We start from the raw sequence: 25,678 nt of genomic DNA, 5'->3' as shown, positions 1-25,678 counted from the left end.
TTCAGCCTGGAGAAGAGAAGACTCCAGGGGGACCTTATAGCTGCCTTGCAGTACCTGAAGGGAAGCTACAGGAAGGCTGGAGAGGGACTTGTCACAGGAGTGTGCAGCGACAGCACAAGGGGAAATGGTTCTAAGTGGAAGGAGAGCAGGTTCAGACTGGATCTTGGGAAGAAGTTCTTCAGTACGAGGGTGGTGAGACTCTGGACTATACTGCCCAGGGAGGTTGTGGATGCCCCTCCCTGAAGGTGTTCAAGGCCAGGTTGGATGAGGCCTTGAGCAACCTGGTCTGGTTGAGAGGTGTCCTTGCTCTTGGCAGGGGGTTGGATTTTAGATGACCTCTAGGGTGGGTCCCTTCCAACCCCGGCCGTTCTGTGATGCTATGACTTATGCCAAGTGCTATTTAGAATTGGTAAAAAGCTATTCTCCCCCTAAAGTTCCTCAGGGAAAAAAAAAAAAAAAAAAATAAAGGTGGGACACTTCATGGCACGCAAAATAAAAACTACAACAAAGTTTCCTCGGCATATTATACCTGACTTGTATTGTAACAATGTACCTGAGGTTACTGAACGGTGACTTCTAAATTGTGACATCCTATTGTAAACCATGGTTACATCCAGAAAAAAAAAAGACACAAAAGATTTCCCAAAATATTAAAATAATTTAGTAATTTTGAAGCTTTCAAAGGTATTCTACCAAAATTCAAAACAAAGGCTCACTAATTCTCTAGGCAAGCCTGAAGACTGAATCAATATGTAGAGATATTAATGATTTAATTTCTTGTCTAGATTTAGCAAGCTCTTCTTTTTTGCTCCAACAACCATCACTGTCTTTGTGATTGTTTTATTTTTAGGCATCACCTTACAACAAAATATACCAGGTACAAAAACACAACAGCACAGTTAAAATTTTATTATGGAGAATGTTTAAGTGTTTTCTCTAAGTCTCACTGAGGGGGATGGAGAACACTTCCCTCAGAAATATCCATCTTGAACACAAAAAAAAAAAAACTTTAAATAGATTTTGTTTCTGAGGGCAAGGATGAATTAAGTAGTCATAGATTTTTGTCTCAGTTTTTAAATGGAATTTAGCTGTAAGCACAGATAGCTATGCTTCAGCAATTATTCAGTTCAGCAGAGAACAATTTGCAGGATTAGTCAATCCACATTAGCTGTGTCAACATCTGTGGGATTTGCATTGACAGCAATTCATAAATCTATCACCTGGAGTGCAAGAAAACCTCCTCACATCTATGCCATGCTAGAATACTATTCATGCACAGTTGTCATTTCCCCTCCTCCTCATGAACAAGTTGTTTTCTACTTAAAACATGCATTTCAACAGTAGTGGAATCTAAAGGGAAAAGAAAATGTAGCACTAGATGGATAAAAAACCCAAATCTTTCAACTTGGCTTCCCTTTAAAATAATCTGCTGAAGAATTGAAGTTTTTCTCAGGTGATGGTTTTCATATTATCAGACGTTAGCAACATCTTTGTATTAAACTTCAGGAAGCAGAGTCGTTACTGAAATATGTCAGAACACCCTTCCTGGGTATTTAAACTATGATTTTCCCCCAAGGTTGAGTCTCCTTGCAGTGCATGGAGGATTTCCTCATGGTGCCAAAAGAAGGGACTTGAAACCTGGATCCTCTGATCTGACCAAACAAACAAAACACACAAAGAAACACACAAAAAAACACCCACCCAGCACAACCCAAACCCTGAAAAATTCCTCTGCAAGATTTATGGTTTTTTTTTTTTAATCAGTTTACAAGTGTTGCATCCCTTTATTTTCAAGATACTTTCAAAGGTACTTCACAAACTGAGACAGTCAAGTTCAGAGAAATGCCTTACACAAATTTACCATATAAATCAACACACACTGCACATGAAATTCTGACTGCTATAAATTGTGAAGTTCTCATTGCATCCTGTATTTTGCCACCACAATCAAAGTTCAAGTTAACAATGGTCAACATTAATCCCAAATACTTACTGCTGTGACACTGCCTGAGGGATAGCTGGGTAGAAGATGGGAATAAAGACAAGCACATAGAGATATTTAACATATTTGGAGCTCAAAGTATAGGCATGATACTAGTTGAACAAATTCAGATGGAAAAAGCTGTTCAGCTTGTATCCTCCAGAAAGGTTCAGAACCAACTTACAGTTGAACTGCCTTAAACTGCCATTGTACTGAGCAAGACAGCTGTAGCAGGGGCCCATCCTAGAAATGCTTACTGTTTACCTATCCCATATTAAAAATGGAGGTGCAGTCAGCAAACTCCACTGATTGAATGTTTTTCCCTGTTTTGTGAGTTTCCCATGTGTTGTGAGTTTCATGCATCTGCACTTCAATAGTTTTATAGTTTCATCTTACCTTGCAAAGAAAACTGATGTTAAAACCAAGAGACTGTGCGTTTCTGGAGCCAGAGTTCATGTAGTTTCCAAGGAACAGGACTAACTCTAAGAGCTTACTAAAGCTTTCACTCTTCTTCAGCTCTTCACACGCCATGGTAACCGCCATAATGTCAGGTTTGATATTGTTTACGTGCTCTTCAAACATAAGCTTGAAAAGGATCCCATTGAGACGCGACCTCAACATTTTCACTGAACTCATCTACAAAATGAAAACATCAAATCAGAATATAAAAACCCAAAGGCTTATTTATGAAAAATAGCTTATTTTATGAAAACAACATTGGGTATTCCAGCAAGACTACAATTTCTGTATGTTTGCACTGTCTGTCTTGTATTTCCAGGAATCCATACCTGCCCACAGGTATTTTTCTCCAAACCACACACTTTAGCTGAAAAAAACTCAGCAAAGCAATACATGGAAAATAAGAGTGTATTCTGTGTTAAACCATCTAGCTTGACAATTCGAAACTCATTGCCAAAACTCTTCCTCCCAGCAAAGGAAACGTCAGCCAGTTCTACCACTTAACAAGAACCAAAGATCTGACTGAAGGTACACATGGCAAATGTCTCATCATATCTCAAATGGAGTTACCCTTGAACTCTGATATTTACCAATTTCTCAGTTTTAATTCCTTCAGAAAAGATTCAACAGTCTCTGAGGCGTGGATACCAGCACAAATGCAAACACATACACTCAGGTCTGATTAAGCTAAAGAATTATACTTTTCATTTTTAGAGTCTATTAACAGAACCAATGCATAGTAGCTCTCAACTTGCTCTTGGTCACTGGGAGAGCAATAGAGGAGAGACAAAATGAATTCTCAGGCACCCTTGTGGGTGGACATGAGACTATCTAAGTGAATTTGAGTGACAGGAGATCAAGCTTCACTAGTCAGATATTTGTATAAAGCCAAACCACAGTAGTAGTATCTTTCATTAAATATTTTCTGCCATTATACTGATGAAAGCTGTAGGTTGTGATATTTACAGATGGCATCATTACTATATCTAACCAGGTCTTTATTTTCAAAGTTTTTAATTAGAATGAAACCCATATTGGTTTTGTTCAGTTATCTACACTTGCAGCAAGCTATAAAATAAATACAAATCCTACCAGTATTGACAGTTACCAAGCAAACTCCACAGTATTTTCAACATATACAATGGTATATATTTGATTCTAGGACTTAAAGTTCACACCATCAAAAAGCCCCAATCTGTATATCCCGAAATAAAATCAGATTCAGGAGTCGGAGAAAGAGGTTTTGGCTGAAATTGATGCCAGTAAGGTCTGTATTGGAAGCAATATACATAGAGATAGTCAAGTAAGGATATACTCCTAGAATACGCTTTCAATTCTGATCCCACAACATGATACTTTCTAGGCAATATACTGAGAATTTTTAATCCCCTTAATTTTCATTTAAATGCAAAAATGATTAACTTCCAAATCTAACTCCTAATTTTAGTTGTTATAATATTGAAAGATTTCTCTGCCAGTGTATTAACTATCAGTGGTGCTCCTGAAGCACTAGGTCCTAAAACAAAAACTTTGTTACATGAAAAATCAGATGGTGATGATCAAAGCAGAGAGATTTTCACATGCTCAGATCTCTGTTACCCAAAGCTTTACCATGGCTCTTGGAAGAACTGAAAGTTTTCTGCTAATGTTATCTACCAGAAAGCTACCAGAAGTGGCAGCAGTCACTCGCACAGGAAACAACTGAGTGGCCTGAATAATGATGAATTCATACTAAAATGAACATAAAAATGAAAGCACTCCAGATGGCCTCAAACAATTCATATGATCAGACGGGAATGAAGAAAAAGAAAGGATCAGACAAGGAGTTCTTTAACATAACCTGCCATCCTTTTTTATATATCTCCATTGTCACAAATTGTCCTGTGAGCCTCTATAAGCCCACAACTGCTTTGAAACACTACTCCTCTAATCATTCTGCATTTCAGAAATATCATACTGGAAACATCTGCCTTGATAGCATCTACCTTCACTGAGCCACAGTTGATGGAAATGAAATAATAATTTGCTTTAACATTTGTGGAACCATCTCCAATTAGTGCTTTAACTCAAAATAGCACAGAAAAAAAGTTGTCAAAAGTCTTAGATTCTGAAAATAGAGTGCAACAAAACACACAAAAACCAACACAATAGCATGACAAAGACTTGTGGAGAATAATCCTTTACAACACTTCAGTCAACTTGTGTGTACTTTCCTTCTTTAATGCTGTGAAGTGTCATGGAACACTGATCATTTATTTGCTTTGCAAGGTACACGTAGTACCAAGCCCACAGTAAGTTTTAATTTCATTTGCTGATGTGCATAATATTTTAGGACTATTTTGACAATTTTTAAGGGCTGTTTCAAGTGGGTTGTTTCCTTAGAATTCAAAGTTTTATATACATCACACTTTTCATGTCTCAATAGGAGATGACAACTAATGCTACTTTTATTTCCTCCTTACCCATCCTGCCCTAACTTCTTTTTCATATGCATGTTTTTAAATGCACATGTTCATTGGGTAATAAACATCATAAACTTAGAGAAATCTTCTGAAAATAGGTACAGTGCAAAGATTCTATTCACTTAAAAAAAGGTCAAATTGTTTATAGTTCTACAAAATTAGTGCCAAAGGCATGTAAGAAATAACACGTTCAAATAGGTGATGTAACAGCAAGCATTAGCTTCTTCCATGAACAGTTAAAGAAGCAAGAAAATGGGTATTTCGTTTCCAGCTAACTGTGAGCACTGGACTGTGTGTCATTATTTCCCCTTCTGGGCTTTCATAAAGGTCCTTGTCTGAATTCTCTACCTAATCAAGTCCTTTATTCAGTTCTTTACTCTTTATTATCATCATTTAATTCTCAAAACTTGTATTAAAACCAGGATCAAAGGTTATTGGAGAAAGGGAAAAAGCACAATTAAATTTGCTTCACTTCCTAAGGAAAAAAGCTGACACTCCCGTAATACAAATTTGTCAACTAAGACAACTTTCTCAGCTTCTTCCATCAAATGTATTAGTTGTCTTTTTTTTTTTTTTTCAAGCTAGCAATGATCTAGAAAGTTTATTTCTTTACCAGCTCTAAAAATTACAACGAGGCAAAACAAGTAGTAAATAAATTCAGTTAAAAAGACTGACTCAAAACCAACATAGGTGCAATAAACTTGTACACCAGAATGGGGATTCTTTGGTCACCTCCAGTTACTTTTTTTGTTGTTTCACTACAGAGTTATTGACCAGAAAGTTTTCCCAGTTTAAATGCTACTAACACTGCAAAAGATCTTTTTCCTTTCAGCCTGTCCTCCATGTTGACAAGAAATGTTTCATTACAGCACAGAAGAGACTTTTACTTCTATAACACTCAACAAGTTCAAACAGCACTGAAATTTGAAAGGCAGTATTCTTACTGAGGTTCCAACTGTTCCTATCATTAAAAAAGGAACTGTTACAGGGAAGTTTTACATTTAAAAATCAGAGAACATTCTGCCTGGCTCATTTAATGTTATACAACTGATTCAGTTAAGCTATTTTTCTTGCTCTAGTTCAACATCAATGCAAACGTTTCTTTCAGATGAAGTTGTGTTGCTTTTTTAGAAGTTATATTGTAGGATCAAAAACAGTTCCAATAACTAATTTGAATACATCATTTATTTTAACATTTGATCTAAATGAAAACGCAATTCTAATTTTCATTTACTTATCAGCCGAATATCAAGTTAATCACTCTCTTCTAGTAAGCTAATCATTTACTATGTATGCTTTTAATATATCAATTTTAAACAACTTATTCCAACCTTTATTAAATTTGATGGACACAGGGATTACTCTATTAACATACCTAAAATTAAATACAAAGAAGGACACACATTACAAATATTACTATGTGTTGTCTTCTATTTCTAAACATATTCTTCTCAACAGCAAGCTTAAGATAAATATTAACACCAAACTCCGAAATTAATTCGACAGATTGTGAAAAAGGACTCCAGTTGATTAGAAAGCTTAAGTTTAGCTACATTTCTTCTACTTTTATGGACTGCTCAATTAAATCAAAATTGGAAACAAAACTAGCATTTTAGTAGTATTGGTGTAGTCAGAAGCCTTCTAAAAATAAGACAGAATCACTACCCACAAGGAAATGTAGTATTTTTTTTATGAATCCAGATGGTAAAGTTGAATAACCAAACAAGCTTCAGGAAACTTGGTCCCTGCATAAGGCAAACAACACCATTTGGAGATGTTTGACTGAGCAGTTTTTTCTAATTGATGTTCCATTAATTACTTTTAAAATCTTTCTCGTGGTCTTTCTCCTTTGCTTTACTACTTAGTCTTTGTGTTCTCTTTTTCTTTTTCTTCTTCAGTTTTTACACTATTTTCATTTCAACCCATGAGTTTTCTCACATTCACTCTTCCTTTCTTCTTCCCCTCTCCCACCAGTGATGGGAAAGGGAAGTGAGTGAACATCTGCTCAGTGCTGAACTGCCTACCAGGGTTAATCCACAAAGACCTTTTCTCTTCTGAACAGCTGCTCTTGACTGTTCTCTGTTTCTACCTAAAGGGAAGGTACAGAGAAGATGGAACCAGAGGATTCTTGAAGGTGGGTGGTAGTAAGACAAGAAGCAAAATACAAGACAACACTGAAGAAAGCCAGCTGTATATAAGGAAAACATTGTTGACCACAAAGGTGGCTGAATATTGAATGCAGTGCCACTGTCACAGCCTTCCTCAGCAGGAGGGTAGGTAGTTTACTACTACCCACCATAGAGCAGCATAATGGGAGGGTACAGATAAACAGCATACTAATCCAGAGATATTTTTATAGAAAAGCTGTACAGAGCAGTGTAGCAGTGGGGAGAAAGGCAGGATCACAAGAGACAATGTATGTAGGGCGTTTCTAAAAGGGAAATCTGTTGCAGAAGAAGAAATTGAGCTGGGAAAGGATCCAAGTAATAAAGATCAAGAGTGGCATATTAAAGAACTTGCAGCAGTAAAATGGAGGAATGTCTACAGACTTTTAAATCAAGGTCATTGCACAGAATTTTCTGAATTTGACTGCTTATTTTAAATAGTGAACTGAACAGAATTCACAGACACCAGTCTTCACTCATCCCAATGCCTCCATCTCCTTTCCCTCAGTTCTAATATGAATCCACACCTCTTACAGAGCAGTTTTGCAGGTTTCTATGTGTCTGCATATATACGTGTACATTTTACATATATATGCATATATGTGTGTATATGCACATGAACATGAACCCATAAAATATATGTACTTAGATACACATAGGGGTTTTTTACCCACAGGGTAGAACATGACATAACATGACACAGGCATATTAACTCTTTCAGCTGTGTACAGTTTTTGATACAGCAGAATAAATTTATCCAAGTTGTCAATGCCATTAAGTTAATAGGTCTTTTATGAACTCTTGGAAATTTAAATACTGAAACCTCGAGTTATCTCCAGGACTGTTTAATAAACACACCAGACTTGCATAAGAGACAAAACAGTCAGGTAGAAGATTTGGTCTGGCACAGAAGTGCCTGTTGCTCTTCACTGGGTATCGCATTTCCTTGCGGAAAAACACCTAATATTTATTTACAGAGATTACCACATTATTACTCACCAGTAAATAGCTGGTAACCTTTTACTTCTTCAGGACTCTCAAAAAACTCTAACGGAAGTAATTTAAACCTATTTTTTTTTTCTTTTTAATCTACTGACATAGTAGAGTCAATGCTCTAATACTTACCACAACTCCAAACTGTTCTGGCTCAGCAAGATCATTATACTCATCCTTTAATTCAGCTAAGGCATTGAGTTCTTTCTGCTCAGGAAGATTCTTCACTAGGTTCTAAAACAAACAAGGCATTATATTAAATTTGTTGTACTAAACTAGTTGAGATCTTAAAATAACATGCTTCAAATACCACAACATGGAAAAACACGAGGAAATTATGGGAAGCTTATTTTATTTAAGCAGCTTTAACACTATATAAATATCAAATCAAGTCAGTAATTAATACAGACATCAGCACCTCTGTTACAGTCTCCAATTTGAAGAATGTCTTTTCAGTATTAACAGGTTAGACAAAACTCCATGATACTGTCAGACCCTGAAGAATTACTCTCTTAACTACAATCTTTCTTTGCCCTCATGATTACATCTTGCTCGTTAAATATTAATCAAGAAATAACCAGTCTGTGTAAACTGTCTCAAGAAATAAAATATTTCAGACATTCAAAATAGCTGTGCACAAGGGTCACTTTAAAACACCTTATACAAAGAAATAGAATCATCTCAGAAGGGCACATATCTCCTAGATGGTAAATATACCGGAACTCAGCAACAAGTACAACTTGCTGCAAATTTTATCCACACCCCCAAAGAAAATTGTATGATTTACTAGATCATCTTAATATCTCAAAATACATCTATGTATGTATGGTACTACTAAAAAAAAAAAAAAAAAAAGTTTTGTTACTTTCAGCAACACCAGCCATTAAGTAAAACATTTCCAAATACATGCCTTTATTTTGGTTAGGTTCTTGGCACAAATTCTCCTCCCTTCCTATCAGAAAAGGTGTAGATGCACCCTGACACTATCAGAGAATCAATAATAACTGTTGAAGTTTATGTCACAGAAGAACTCTGATGTGAAAAAAGTTACATACCTTTCCAAGTCAGAAAAGCAACCAGTGCTACAGAAGCATATTTTTTCCAGATATAGATATCTTAATGGGAAAAAAGCTGTACTATTAGAGACACAGATGTCTTATTTTTAGACCAAGCCAATCTTGCAATATTCTTATTCGTTAGGAGAATGTGATTAGTGATCACTGCCAGGCTTGATGAAGTAGGCATTAAGGTACAGCTTTCAGAAAGGCATCAGTCTAATTTGTCAAATTTGCAAGTTATCTCTAATTGAATTCTCCAAGATGAAAAAAAATCTAACATTCACCCATCTTAACAAGGAAAAAAGACGACAAGCAGCCTCACAGAAAACCTCCTGTTACACAAAGATTTTTACACTTAGACTGAGGAGCTACTGAACGTCTCAGCAAGCAGAGTTCAATATACTTGACAGAGATAAGTATCAGATTCACCTTGATGTCACACAATTAAGCCTCGTGTTTAAACCTAAGCAGCCTTCCTTTCCTATTAACTCAAACCCACATCCCACAGATTTCTACATCATAAAAAAAAGGATCTGTAAAACATTCGTGCTCAGTTGATTGACTGTTTAATGCTAATAAAGGTCAAAAACATGAACTAAATAGCAAAGTTTTTTTAACCTGTTCTCATTAGGTAGACTATTTACCAAATGCTGTCATCCAAAATTTCATAGTATTTGTCAGAAACATCATTACACATTAATAAACTTACTGTAAAACATTGTTTTTTCCATCAATGCATAAATACAAGTATCTACTACTAAAACTGCATCTTTTCTTTAGCTACTTTAAATATATTAGCATAGTCCATCATTTCTTTTTCTTTAACCACATCTGGTTTATGGTCTAGAGCTAACAGATAAGCAATTTTATGCTAAGTTTATAAAAAGGAGTTTGGCTCTGCTAGCACTGCAGCTCCTTCTGTGTGTGTGTATACATGGATGCATTTAAATATGTTTACTTAATTGTATTGAACAAGTGAAAATGAAGCTGAAGCACCCAGTGATCACACACTCAGATCCTTGTCACTGTTTTAGGAAACAGTTTCACACTGTATTCATGATGATGTGGGTTTCAATAAAAATAGGGAAATAAAAAGTGGTTTACATAAACATAAAAAGCAGTAGAAATCTGAGGCTGACATGAAGAGGCTGAGACTATCACTCACAGTCACTGCAACAATGCTGAAACAACGGTGCCTGACAACTGTAAGAACGTAGTTTCTGAAAGACTCACTAGGAATTGAGAATATCTTTTCTTAGAGTATTTTCCGCAGTGAAGAGTCACAACACTGTACAGTCTACCATGTACTCAAACTGATTAATCCAATTAATTTTAGTAAGTATTAAAACCTAAGTTTGAAAAGCAGCAAGGAACAAGGACTTGAGAAGCGTAACTGAAAAAGCACTTTTCTATGTGCTCAGTTATGCCATACCCGTTTAACTCTCACCACTTTGATACTTAGAACAAAGCAGTTTCTACACGTGCATTTTTATAAAGTACCAGTTTTGCTAAGCATGAAGGAAGGCAAGGTTTGCTTTGTAAATTAGTTAATAACTCAGCTCAAAGATGAGAATAAAAATAAACCAGAATAGACTGCACATGAAATACGATGATACAGCCCATTTACCCCAACACAGCTGTAAGGATATCTTTAGAAACACAGAAGGAATCTCTTCTGGGTTAGCAGCTAAATCCCCCTGCTATTAGAAGCCACTCTGCCACACCATTCCCTGCAGAAACAGATCAGTCTCCAAAGCCTGTTTTTTTAAGATTGTAGGCAGATGAGTTTCTGAATAGTTGCATTAATTGTGAATTCATACACATGTACTCTGGTGTTAACATTGTCTTTTACTTGCACAACTTCATCTGTCTCCTCAGTGCTTATGCACCTTACCCTTTTCCCTCTGTAGTTATAATGCAGTCATATCCCTCTCAAGCTAATCAAGCCCATCTTCTCTGGCCTCCTTCTGTAGCCTGTTTCTCTATCCCTCAATCATCTTAAGTACTTTTTAAGTTCAGCTTCTCCATTTTACATTCATTTTTGAGAAATGTACTGAGTATATTAGATCAGGTCTTAGCAGTGCATTATTCAAAAGCATATTAGCCACTCTACTGGAAATACTTGACCTGCTACACCTTGCAACCACATCTGTCTTTTTTGTGGCATACTGGGTCTGCTTGGGATGAAGTTAACTTTCCCCACAACAGCCCATACAGTGCTGGTTTAACTTGTGGCCAAAACAGTGTTGACAACACACCAGTGTTTTGGTTAATATTGAACAGTGCCTGTGCAGCTAAATCTGATGAATGCTTGTCTTGGAAACTACCAGAGATTTCTTTTTGAAAGAGAAACTTTACATAAAGTGAGAAATTCCAAAGGACTTCTTCTCTTACCAATGTGTTTAAAGACACTTTTACTACTACATATGACCATATTCAAAAGCAGCAGTGAAACAAACAGAAGAGTAAACAACTGATAACACTTGTAGCTGATAATCAGAAAACTTACACTGTTTTTACTGTTTAATTTTCAGATCTTTACAGCATTTTTACATGGGGAAAGAGGTTATGAATAAAAGCAGTCATTTTCACATACCTGAATCAAGGATTCACTCAGCTTCTCTTCATCAACCTCTAAAATGATATTTTTTATTTCTTCATAAGGCAAACGGAAAGAACCCAAAAATATTGCTGAAATTCAGTAAAAAATAGTTAAAATCATATAGGTCAAGACTGATATAAGAAGGCAAGCCATTTCTAGCAACTGAAAATCATGTCTTGATGAAGTGTGAATGATATTTGTATTTTGTGAATCAATTAAGATGATTCAAAATTAAGAAGTTTTCTATATAAAATAAACACTAGATGAGATACACTTGCAGTTTGACTTATAATGAATTTAATTTCTAAAAAATGAAACTATGACAACACAGTTAACTGTTTAATTAGCCTCAGTTGCTCCCCAGCAGTGCTACTTCTCTCTAGCAATAAAGTCCCATTTTTATGAATGGCAACATCTGCATTACTACTTAGACTTATTCAACTACTAGAATACTTTATTTTTTTTCCTTTCATAACCATGTATGAATAGTTGTACTGCATTTAAAATTGCCTGTATGATATTTACATGACATTACAGAGAAAATTCCATGCCAAAAGGATAACAAAGAGCTGGGCAGAACCAAACAAACAAAAGAACCCACTACAAGAAACTCCCCCTCCCCTCCCCCCAACTCAACTATTTTATAGGGTAATTAAACTTATACAAGAAACCATGTGTATCACAAAACCTTCAAAGCTGGAGTTCTCAAAGTTATTTGATCGCATGATGTTGTAACATGTCAGCAGAGCCCCATTCAATTACCTACCAAGTATTCCTAACACAGAGAGATTAGCATGCCATTTTCAAGGGCTCTATACTCAAACTAACTACTATGGCTGATTTTCCTGCATCTATATTTTCAGAACCTGAAATTTTATATCATTTGTGCCATAGTTCATTTTCTGCTTAAGAAAACATGCTCATGGATGTGGTAATAAACAATGCACAGATTTGGTTTTACACACTTCATTTGCCACAGGCATAGTTGGGCTAGTGACATTTTATGGTATTTCTAATTCAATTTAAAAAATCTACTACTCTTAATGATTGATTTCACTCCATAATTAAAGAAAGAAGCAGCAAGATTAAAAAAAAGAGGTGGTGCTGTTTTCAATTTTACAATTTTTAGTAGTATCATTTGCACCTAAAGTATCCTATTTGATAATATTTTTCTCTTTACAAAGTCTATTTCTCCACTGCTCTAACCAGAAAGAATCATTAGTAATGGCCTCTCAACCCCAGCTCACAAAATCTACCAACACTGTGCCTTCCCTGAACCTGTGATTATCATTTAATAATACTTTCAGTCTGAAGCAATTAATGAAAGAACCAACCTTTTGTTACAAAAACACAGTTCATTAACATTTAAGTCGACATAAATTTACATGTTATTTTTTCAAGTTTTCCTCAAATTGTATAGTGAATTCAAATAGTATGTATGTGAAAAATTTCTGAACTTAAGACATTCAAATTAGCCAGTTTTTAGAAAAAGAATATTGCACATGTAAACAAAAAAAAAGAACACTTAAGAACAGTGACGTGTGTACATCCCAATTAGAAAATCATTTGATGCAGTTCACATTACTTACATAAATTCTGTGCGCTTTTTCCATCCAAAACTCTTAATTCTTTAATCTTTTTCTTTGACTGAACTGTTTTCTTCTCCTCTGATTCTTCTACTGGCTTTTTGGCTGGAAGGAATGTATTTATTAAATTCTGATTCATTATTACAACTGTTCAATCTTAACAGACTAATAGCAACTCAGCTAGAAAACCATAATAATGCATCTATTAGAATCAGTTCAAGGTAAAATGAATCCACTGCCTCAATGTACTGTAAAATATCCAGAGAAACAAAGCGAATTTACAAAATTAGGAGGAACACAAAATGAAAATGTTAATATGACAATGAGCAATTTTCCTAAGCTATCAATTTATATTTATGCATTTTAACGCACAAAATGTGTTACCTTCAGCTCCAGTTTATCCTAAGGACTTTGTAAGTGCCTTGGTATTACCTCAAAGCACACGAGTGCCCTCTGTTGAAATATTGCTAACTCAAGTACCATTTGAAGTTCTTAATCCAAACCAAATATCATAAAATATTTCAGATTAACCACACTGCACAAAGGTAGGGTTTTTAAATAATTGCTTATGTTGACACTAGTAAAGAGCAAAACCAAATTAGGAAATACTAGATATTTTAAATTGATGTATTTTTACTGACCAAGAATCACTAGTCTCATACTCAGTACTTAAAATTGTATAGAAAGTAATGTGGCATTGAAATACTTGAAATATATGTTGATTTTTTGCATAATTTAACATATTTAATTTCCACACAATTTTCTTAAGAATTGCCAACTCATTAAGAAGGATTTATTTCCTTTTAAATACTATGTAACATATTTGACACTGAAAGAATAGAAACTTATTGTGGTTAACACTAAAATTAATGAGCATTTTAAGTCGTTCAAAAGTAACTGAAAAACTTGAACAACAAATTAAGAGGAAGTTTTAAGCAGACTAAACATTCTTCTCTTCTTTGAGCACTGTTTGTTGCTGTACTAATTTCATCAGCGTGAGTTTTATTACAAGTATCTCCCAAGAAACCATGTTAATTTTTGTGTGTGTGTGTGAAGAATAACAACAAAACCTCAGTTTCAATCTCTTAAAAAGCACAGAACAAAGGACACGGTTATTTTTCTCCTTATACACATTACCACTAGGAAAACATCTGGCATAAAATAATTCTACTGGGTTTATAGCACTTGAATAATTAGTTTACCTTGGGCATTCTCATATCAGCATCAACTAAGCTAATACACAACAGCTTCCTCATCCCTAGCTACTTCTAAGAAGTCTGAGGCAGGAAAAGCTACACAGAAAGAACAAATTGACAGCAGTGCAATCCTTGCTCTCCCCCTTTGCCCTGCCATTATTCTGCAAGCTAACTACATAATGTAACCAGCTTGCTTTGTCAGAGGACAGAGCTACAAATCAACTTGATAATACACAGACAATACTTAAAATTCCTGCTAGTACTGACCCTTTAACTATAATGAGCTACCATTTAAAATAGTGAAGTGACACTGCATAAAATAATCACACCCTCATCACTAACTGTTCTCAATTAAACAAGGAAATAAAACCAGGTGCTCATTAAAACAAACAAAAAGCACACAAGAGTTAAAAATTAGTTGTTTCACGAGTAGACAATAAATATTTTGAGTTCATTTATTCAGACAGAAGCTACTGAAAAGCCTATATTTGTATTTGTTGAGACAGGTATAAAATGATTCCAGTAGGTATGACCTATTCCAAACTTCATCTATTTAAGAAGTAAACCCTCTAGATTTCTATGTATGATTGTGTCTTTAAAGTGTGGAACAACACACACCCTCACAACCTACTCACAGAGTACTGTATTTGTCACAGCAGTTGTGAACACTCAAGGCAAGCCTGTTCTGTAACCAGCTAATACACACACTCTGTAATATTTCAGTCCTCTGGCTTGCAAAACTACAGAGGTAACAAAAATATTAAGCAGTGAAAGGTAACAAGAGAAGCACACATTTCAGTACTAAAGGTCAGCCTATACAAAGGTGACTTTTTTCCTACAGTGGTAATTCATGTACACCTGACATGACACAGCAAGTGAGAGAAACACCTTTGTGAGCAAGAGTTTCAAGGGCAAAGGTGTTACATGAGCCCAACCCAAAACACATAATAAGTTACTCAGCTACTACACATACTAAGAAAGGCAAAGTGGTTGGGGGGGGTGGGGTGTCAGGTTTTAAGCATACAGTATTTTATAAAAAGAGGTACACAGGATGGGCTGAACCCAAATTCACAAGAGTAACTGTGCCCTTACAGGGGAAACCACCAGTTTTCACTATTACGCCCCCTCTCCTGTTCCCAGGTTGCACTCCTCCAGTGGCAGTGGGACCACTAACTACATTCAGAATATAAAAGATCAACTACTCACAAGTTTTATAACAAATCATGGCTGCTGTTGCCTGCTTAAGCCTGAAGGGCTGTAACACCATGACTTACAAATTAACTATTTTATAAATATTTAATGGTTGGGTTAGATGAAAACTTTTCAATTTGGAGAAGAATAGAGAAAAAGTCATTTCCAAGGGTTCCTAACTTTTCAAGCATGAGACTCCGAAGACTTTAAATTAGCTTAATGACAATTCACAAAAAACGAGGAGAAATACTAGAAACAGATGCCTGTATGATTGCATCAAAGTCACAATACAGCATCAACACCAATCCTAGCAGCCTAAGACTCACAGGCAGAGAGAACCACTTAATGCCTGTAGACTAGAACTTCTCCAACACAGTTTGACCCATGCTTGAGATAACATCATGCATGCTTGAGACATGCTTTTTGGTTTTATGCCACAGAACCAGAGGCCGAGATGAGAATTTTAGAGCAGTCAAGATAAGGTATCTCAAAAAAGTTAGATGAAAAGTCAATGTGGAAGCTAAAGAATCCATATTACTTCATACAGACCTTGAACTTCAGTGCTGTGATTATTCATTACAACACTTTGATAATGGTACTGGGTCACATGTTCTTTCTGAATCAGCTTTTTTTTAAAACTGACAAGTCTTACAGACAATACCTACAGCTACCGAGTCATACCCAGGATTTCCATTAGAAATATGGTCATATTTTAGGAAAAAAAAAAGGCACAGCAGGGGGGCAATTTCCCCATATTCTGACCACAACAGCTGGTTAGGCAATAAGACACTGAAGGAACAGGTCAGCTTTCCCACTCTGAAGCTTAATTCCACAGGATCCATCTCCTTACCCAACTCACTGCTGAGCTAGTCATCCACCTCAGAGTACTCTGCTTTGGTTTGCCTCTCATTTCAGAGCACACAAGCTTTTTTCCTCCTGAAATAAGGCTTCACCCAAATTCAGCCTTCCAAATTCATGGCTCACCCATTTCACCTCTCAGAAAATGCTCACTAATCAAGTTTATGCCAGTCCTCCACTGCACTAACGCCTTGGAACGATGGCAGAGTACTTCAGTAAGAGGTTAAGCCTACCCAGGCACTCTAGCAAGTCACTACAAAAGTGACGGCTATTTCTTTCACAAGTTCTCAGTAAGAAAGTCCAGAAGCCCAAGTACTGGGTCACCACAGGAAAGAAGCGTGGATACCAGCAGTTGAGACTCAAAAGGGCCTGACAGGTTGCCCTCTTACACTTCAGATCACTATGTCTGTGGTAACACAGAATGCTAATGCACTTGCTGTGTTGAGACAAAGCATTTTTAAATCCTCCACCCCACATCTCTGGTTTAATTCTTAATCTCTTTTCACACAAATTTATGTAGATTAATATTTGGACTTGCTGGGAATACATATATATATATACACACAGGCAGACGTGGGGATTTTTTGTTTCGAAGAAATGGAGAAAACTGTACTCTTGGTTATTATTTCCCCATTCAGTTGGGAAGAAGTAAGGAAGAAGCAAGTATAAAAAAGAAATCTCACAGCCCTTGACATCACAAAATACCCAGTAATGCATAGTTACCTTACCATAGTTTTGGTTATGTTTACTTGTCTTTACAGGAGAGGGAAAGGGAAAATGAGTCAATGTGATAAAGCAAAAGGCAAAAAGATAGTTTTAGCATATGCAAATGTCTTTTCAAAGGCCAGAAAATACAGCTCTAAACACCAACATTACATAACCTACTTATTTTTTTAATTTAGATTAGAGGTCCATTTTGTTTTTAACAACATGTTTATCAGCAGTGGAGGAAAAAAGCTGATGCAACATGCTGCAAGGGATTGTTTTCTGTTCAGCTTACATTATGTAACGCACGTGCAGCTCGTGGGTACCTTTAGTGATACCTTCAGCTGGGAAATAATTTAATCCCACAGAAAGTGCACTGCCTGAAACCCATTTAGGGTCCTAAGAAAAATGACAACACAAAACAAAATGTTATGTAAGTTAAAGACACATTAAACAAAATTCATGATAAGTGTGGCAAAGAACATACAGAACCACATGGAAATACTTCAGAGACATAATTTAGAAAAAATATTCTACCATCAATACTCCTGTACTACTGGAAGAAAAAGCAAGCATGCATGGCTCTTGAAAATTAACACTCTACACATGTTCATTAATTGTAGCTACTGAATGGCATTAAAAGTCATCATGACAAACACTTAGAAATACATACAATTTTATTTGATGCTATTGGAACTGTTAAAGCATTTTACTCAGAGCTGAAATGTCCAGTTCCTATTAAACTCTTCCTTTCTTTTTTTTTAAATAAGCAATGAATACTTCTAATAAAGAATTAACAGTAAAACCTGTCAGTCAGGAATTCAATGAGGATGAAAATTAAAGGGCAAGGAAAAGGAGTACATGGAATCACAGTGTGGAGAAAGCATAGACTGATGTGAACTTTAGTCTACCTGAACTTGAGCCTTAATATCCAGTTTCTAGGAAGTCTGCACCCACAGTGAACAAACATCCTTATATTGTCAAGGGAAATAAATGAGTAATTTCATCTTATTTCCATCTGGCAAGTGACTTACCAATTGCATTTACTAATACCTGGTACCAGAAGTAAACGCACAAAGGAAATTAATTGCTTTCTTATTCCCTTTACCTGAAAGAAGATCTAGAGGTAGTATAGGAGAAAAAAGAAATTAAGTGTACATACAGTTGCAGGGGATGTCAACTATACATAGAGTATGCTTGAACAGCTGAGTCTTAATTACACTGAGAAGCTCACTCACTGAAAAAAAACCATGTGATATGATTTGGTAGAAAAATGAATCGAGCTAGGATATTCTGGAGCACAAAAATTCAGTAAATTGTATTGCAACATGAAAAAAGCTTCCTGAAGCCTGGCTAAATTCATGATATTGGGAAATAAATGACAGCTTTCTATTTCTGTGTTACTTTTAGAGGCACCCAAGAATGGAAATATAAGTCAAAAAAAAGGAGGAGGGGGAGTAAAGTCAAACACTGTAGTCTCAAATTTGCATTTATTCTCTTAACTCAACCGATACACCAAAACTGAATCTTTCCATTTGTCCAGCCACCATTTCTCCACTTGTCTAGCCACCATTTCCACACTCAAATGAACCAGTGGCACAGCTCACACGGGTTAGGCCTAGTCAGCACAGCTGTGAGCATAAGCCTGGGAGCTTCCCCCAGCCACTTGTTTCAGTGAAACAGATAAAATTATGACCAGGCTCTTGTTCCAGAGGGCAGAATGAACTCTGGCAAGTTCACTCAGAGCGCCAACTCTGCTAATAACCTGTTGATTATTAAGAAGTGCAAACACATCCGGAGTGTCCTGACCAAGCAGAGCCCTGACCATGGCAACAGTCAGAAAACAACAGTGCAAGGTAAAGAGACCAGTGACCAAGGAGATATTCTCTATCCAATCCTAAAACCAATGGAACTAGAGAACATCCAGTGGATCCCAGCGGGGAGACTTTGGAGATGGCATGGTACGCAGAGCTGAAGCCACAACTCTTCTGGAGCACATCACCTCTCCTGAAGAGCATGTCATACAACTCATGAACCACGTAAACTCCAACGAAAGCAGTTTGGTATCCAAATTCATTTATAGTCTCCACACTGACATTTGCCCTTCAACTTTGACAAAGAGCAAACCATTTCCCCAAATATCTCGAGATAAATGCAAGAGCATTAACAGATGCTAGTGACACCCTCTTCCCAATTAAGTCAGCAGCTGTGTGATCTCATGTTTATTCCCAATGCCACCTGGCATTTTTCAGTTCACCTAAAATCACTCAGTTATCAATTCCTGAAGTAAAATTAAGCACTCCTGCTGTCATTCTGTCCTTTCTGCAATCAGGGGAGCTAAATACCTGGTACAGCATTTAAAAATAGATTATTTTTTAAAAGATAATTTTATTACAAAGCAAGCATTTGATCTCAAAGTGAATCTTAGTTGGGGCTCTCAAGAGAAAAAAAAAAAAAAACTGACAAAATAAAACTGAAAAAAAAATGGAACCTCTTACAATTTTGTATGTTTTTTGCCTAATTAATGTAATCAAGCTGAAGGAAGTGACATCAACCCAACAGATTATACTCTGTGGAAGAAAAAACAAATTCATAACTTTTACTCATGACAAATGAGTTTTGTCGAAATACAGCAGGGGATCTAGATTCCTATTATTTGTTTGTATAATACAACTGATTGTTATTATATTTGACCACTACATTTAACAAATGCATGAAATATTTAAAATTCTATTAAAATTGCCCCTAAAACAGTTGTAACTAGTTGAATTTTCAAGTGCTATTTGAAAATCTACATCAAGAGCTTGTGCAGTAAAGCTGTACAGTTAAAGTATACTTCATTAACCACTCCATATTCCAGCTGACTTCAGCTTGCTATCAACTGTATGGAATCAAGTAGATCTCTGGGCCACAAAACAAATTACCAAACACCATTGACTTTGCCCCCTTCTATTTACCCCACTAACAACCAATGCAAAGATGTCACTGTTGCTGAAAGACAGGAAGCAGATATTAACAATTCATCACATACAAAGGGTCACAGAAGCACACACAAGTACTCCTTCTGAACATTATAAATCCAACAACAGCAGGCAAACCATAATTAAAATATCCTCAGTAGGCCCACTTAGCTGTGTTGTACAATGGGCTGTAAAAAGCTGGAATAAAAGCTAGTAGCCCTTTCCATGAACTCCTCCCTCACATTTCCTCCATGAATATTCATCTGGTCAAAAGCCTCAGGACTGTCCACCCCAATTCTCCCTGTGCCAGAACCATTGCTTCAACATCTGCAACACTCAGTGTGACCATGCCAGGTTTTGCTCCAAAGAGAAGCTGGTCCCTGGTGTGTTTTGCTGGACACTGAGACATCACATGTCTTTGCTGCCTATATATTAGTGTTTGACTAATGGCCAAAAAGAACAGTCAATGAATTTTAAAAGTAATGTAGTTTTTATGTGGGTCACAGGAGACATTTGCCTGTAAAAATAAAATGCTGCCTATAATAGTACTTCTGACTTAGACAGTCACATGTCCCAGTTATATTTTTCCCTCTGATACCAGGTCATTCATCACCACCTCAGAACTGTGAGAGAGGAGAGAATCTGCAAAATTATAGTTAACTAGTATGCCTGTTATCCATATAGCTTGCAAAAGCAACAGAAAAGCAGCAAGATTTAGACACACACACACAAAATGCACACAGTCTCAAAGTAAAACAAACTGGTATAATTTTATCAAAATTTTAGTAAATTAATTTCCTGTTGTTACCATGACAAGTTTAGTAAACACAAGTCTTCTAAATGAACAGTTCAGCTGTTGTTCCTCTTGATTAGGCTTGTAGAAGTCACATCTTTCCCAACAAAGACACTTAAAGGAATTGCATTTTCCAAAGGAATGTTAAAAATACAAAGCTAAAAGAAGATCCCAAGATTCAAAATCCTTTTATACAGCCAAGTGAAAAAGATACTGATTTTTAATGGAACAGACTAAAACTTCAGTGAAAATTAAGTACTAAGCTGATTTCTTTTCCTCTCTCACTGTGATGTTTGACATATAAAGCTCCTGACTAAATACTTAAACACCAAGTGAAATACACATTTCCAAACACACATTCCAGTTTCCACTCCCTTTTTGAAGTACTTCTTGATATAGAGTTTTTAAACAAACACAGATGAATAATTGTTTCACTTCTACAAATCTAAAGCCCAAACTCCTCCATTTCTTTACTGTCTTCTAGATCTACTGTAGTTTCAGTGTAATGTGGTGCATCCTAGTCATTTCCATTGACTTAGTGCTTCAAAAGTTTGAATTATTGTTTAGTAAAAAGAATTTTACTCTCTTACTAATTTAGACTTGAACAAAAATTTTGGTAATTAGCAGTTATTTTTTGTTTTATTAAGCCAGCAGAACTTCCAAGGGATGCTGTCATAGTCATCAGGTCTAAAGCATCATTCCACAGGGGAAAAGGATCACATCAAAACTAATAGGGAAATTATCTGTCGTAACAGATGCCCTTCGTTTCTATAACCAGTAAGCAGTGCCCTGTGAAGCTGGCTGGCAATCACAGCTTTCATAGTTGACAAACAGAAACAGCAACTTCTATCCTTATTTATAAAATATTGAGAAATCAGTATTCCATAAACACATTTGAAATGGTGGCCTTGTGGTGGATGGTATCAAACAAATCTAATTAGCTACGTGTAACCTATAAGAAGTGTGCCAGTGTGAGATTAGGTTGAAAGGTATAACTGTGTTTGCTCCATGTCACTGACAAGAATATAGGCTATTGCAACATCTACATTAGAGTTACTGAGAGTTTTAACCAGACGTTGGAGGACAGTGACTAGTTGCAACAGCAAGTGCCACAGCACACACCGTCACAGGAAAGATGTATTGCACCCTTCCACATTACAATCATTCTGACTAATGATCATTCTAAGGTCATCCCAACAGAGACTCAATACACCGTGACCGTGAGACGTCTCTGGCATACTAATGTAACTCTCAAAAAGACAAACAGAAATTGAGACATTTGACAATTCCATGCTAAGACAACCAAAACAGTGAGATTCCCCTGCAGAAACTGGGGTAGATGCTTATTAGATGATGTCCACCATTCAGTGATGTATTACTGTTTGTCTTTTGCATATCATAGACAATTTCAGTCTTCTACTCTGTGCTCTTTAAAAATACAGAGAAACTAAATATAAATCAGTAATGAATGAGACTTGCCATGACAGAAAAAGGAGGCAACAAACTAAGAAGACTAGCAAGCAGCAGGACTGAGACACTGGAAAACGAAACATTTATTTGAAATACAGAGTAAGATCAATGCCATGGGTTACGAATGCTAAAAGGTCATGAGTTCACTGAAGTCAAAACACAATGAGGACTTTACTATGTACAAAGGTGTGAGCTCTGTTTAGAAAAAAAAACAGTAACTGTTGGAAGCTGGGAAGTATCACTATTCAGTTTATTCTGTCTCTGCACAGAAAGAGACAGACATTTAATATATATTAATTAAACTAAGAATTGTCTCTCAGTCACCCACTGAAGACAACATACCAGGCACAACCAGCCTGAAGATGACCCTCTATGGTTGTGTATGTTACTACTGCTTTCTAACAGATTAACCTTGGAAAAGCTTTATTGGGTCCCTAGTATCTCAAAGTGTGTTGAAAACACCCAGGTGCTCACTGAATGCATGTGCAATGATTATCTGCCTTCAAGAGGTAAAAGATAAATTACTTCCACATTACAGGATTAGTCTTAGGGGACCTATCAGAGTACTAAATTAAGCCACTTGTGTTGTAGCAGACTAAAAATAGTCCAGAGGCACACAGCTACCAGTCTCTCACCTTTACCTACATGGTCAGGTTCCACCATCCACCTCAGCACATTTTAAGCATATAGACATATGGAATCCACAGTAAATTCTACATTTAGCAGATATAACCTATGCTCTGCTTGCCTTAGTATTACCTACAGAAATACAATTTGGCTAAAATGACTCATTAAGAAGGCACCATCTCAGTGCTGATGATCCAAATGTTTTAAAAACAAGAACAAAATAGGTCAAAAGGAAAACTTCAAAACTTATTTGACGTGTATTACTGCTCAGAACACACAATTTACAGGAAATTCTACATCAAGTTGTAAAAATTACCAGTTTACCATGCAGATTTTTTGCTTTTAGAAAGCCTTCCAGCTACAAATTTCTTATTCACCTGCCTCTTTACATCTGGAAATGATTCTGTAAAAGTATCCTAGAATAACTATATTCCCACCTTACAGAACAGAAGAGGTATCTGAAAGAAGGATGCTTTGGAGGAGTTTCAGTTGCTCACAGCTGCACAAGACACACAACACTTACAGAACACACAATACTAACTCCAACTCTACATCCTTTAGACATCATTAACACGTAATTCAATAACTGAACAAAATTATCAGCTTTTTATCTGTTAATGCCTATGTACCTAGTATTTTAAATTTCTCAATGAATTCAGAAACTTAATAGCGTGATTAACTTCTAATCCTTTAGATAGCTTTTTAATGTATCTTTCTCTGAAGAACCTTTAGTCATTTAGTTAACAGATCTATCCTTACTCTGTGTATATATGGGAGCAATTCCTGCGAAGGCAAACATTCTCTTCAAAGCACCTCCTAATAGCATTATAGTTGAAACAACTAAAAATCACATAGAAGTTTCAATCTCAAAAGCAGGTGAGGAATACTTATTTTTGTCTGGTCAACAATAAGGAAGATAAATTAGTTTTGCATGGGATACCAAAATGCATGGAGAAGGGAGCATTTTTTGTAAGTAAGACAACATTGCAGGTCAGTACAATATGTAACTGGAACTGGGCCACAAGTCAGACCACGTTTTGTCAGTAGACACTTGTACAGAAAAAAACACATTGTATTTAGTAAAAGAGAAGTTTGAGAGAAACTACATTTCAGAAGTAATGCAGTAGGTACTGGCTATGGTTCTGCTCTAAGAGGGAGGGCACATCTCTTAATACAGACCTAAAAGAATTATGTTACAAGGAAGACCATAAACTTTGCTTAGAACTATGTCTTTGTTTACAGTGGAGTTCTATTTATTTCAACAAATACATTGTTACTCCTAGAACTCTGCTGGAAGCTTTCAGGATATTAAAATATAGGGGCATAGTCTACTTAATAGTGAGCACTAACTTTCCTGGTAAGTACCTGATCTATTTTCCATCCTTTCCTCCACATCTTTTTTTCCCTTCACACCTTCACTTGGATTGCAAATTCACAGCCAACTGCATGGCTTGACTTCAGCAGAAGAACCTGCATTTCAACACTCAGCTTTCTAGTAGGAACTAGATATGGAGCCTCCTTTGCCAATACTGAGTTTCCAGAAAACGCAGCTACAATTAACATGTGAAAAGGTAAAAGAAATTATTTTAAAACCATCCTATCCAGAACTAGAAAACACAGACCTAGAAGTGACATTAATTTACCTCTAATACAATTCTCAGTGTATTTTTGTACGTTATGTAGATGAAAAATTCTTACATATGAAAGATAAGCCACACCTTCTGAAAAAATTTCTACAACAGGAAATCTTAACAGTTCTTTCAAAAATAAATTACTCTAAAATCCATGGAAAAGGCTATTTAATCATGTTCTGAATAACTAGCTTCACATCAAACAGATTTTTCTAGTATCTAACAAACTCCCTTGCAAAACATGGAGTGGACAAACAGAAATACTTGAAGAAGAGTACCTTTTGAGGATTATTTTTTCTGTTTTGACACTAGAGAAAGCTTTCTTTTCAGTCTAATCTTTTACCTATTCATACGGAACATGTTTTATTCCAGGAAAAGATTTTTGTTGAAAAACAACTAAAACCCACTTCTTTTTTCAGTTCAACTTGTGAATTTCTTTTACATCAAATTCATAGAAAAAATACTCTATACGAGCATTATAGATCAAGACTACTTCCTGAATGTCTTCATATTTCATGCTAATTAGTCTTTGGACCCTTTTTGGTGTGCCTAGTACATGTGTCTCTGTCCTCAACTGCTCGTTAAATGTGCTATAGTTTATTTGAGCCAGACTGAAATAGATCTTTCAGAACACAAAACTGCCTTCCTTCCTCTGCTGTATTTGATAAAGCTGCTACAAACAACAGCTCTATTTCCCTTAGAAAAACAAGGCATGTAGTAGGTGCAAGATGTACTAACTACTAACAGAGTTAAAACACAGTAGGCTAGAATTCCAAACTTGTTGGATATATGTATTTGGGTAACATCCATTTGTCTGTGTGTGTCAATTAGTGTTCCTCATTCTTTTTTAATGGGGACCTCTGAGACACCAAATAAGGGTAAGAAACCCAGCTCTTGCCTTGGAGAGTTTATCTCCCCTTGACTTCTCTGTACAGTAAGAA

At 36.1% G+C, this 25,678-nt stretch overlaps 1 protein-coding gene across 1 annotated transcript in view; it reads right to left on the bottom strand.

Annotated features, from left to right (window-relative positions):
• LOC103781761 (protein diaphanous homolog 2-like) overlaps positions 1-25,678 on the bottom strand; it is a gene marked incomplete at both ends in the record, with an annotated part of 130,801 nt that overhangs the window by 77,052 nt on the left and 28,071 nt on the right. The window contains 4 exons of the mRNA XM_008949481.1: positions 2,378-2,617; positions 8,193-8,294; positions 11,715-11,809; positions 13,310-13,411. Of these exons, the coding sequence (XP_008947729.1) occupies positions 2,378-2,617; positions 8,193-8,294; positions 11,715-11,809; positions 13,310-13,411 (539 nt within the window). The remainder of the gene's footprint in view (positions 1-2,377; positions 2,618-8,192; positions 8,295-11,714; positions 11,810-13,309; positions 13,412-25,678) is intronic.

Source organism: Merops nubicus, unplaced genomic scaffold (assembly GCF_000691845.1).
Source record: "Merops nubicus isolate BGI_N331 unplaced genomic scaffold, ASM69184v1 scaffold7871, whole genome shotgun sequence".
Classification (NCBI taxonomy): domain Eukaryota; kingdom Metazoa; phylum Chordata; class Aves; order Coraciiformes; family Meropidae; genus Merops; species Merops nubicus.
This window is presented reverse-complemented; position numbering and strand designations above follow the sequence as displayed.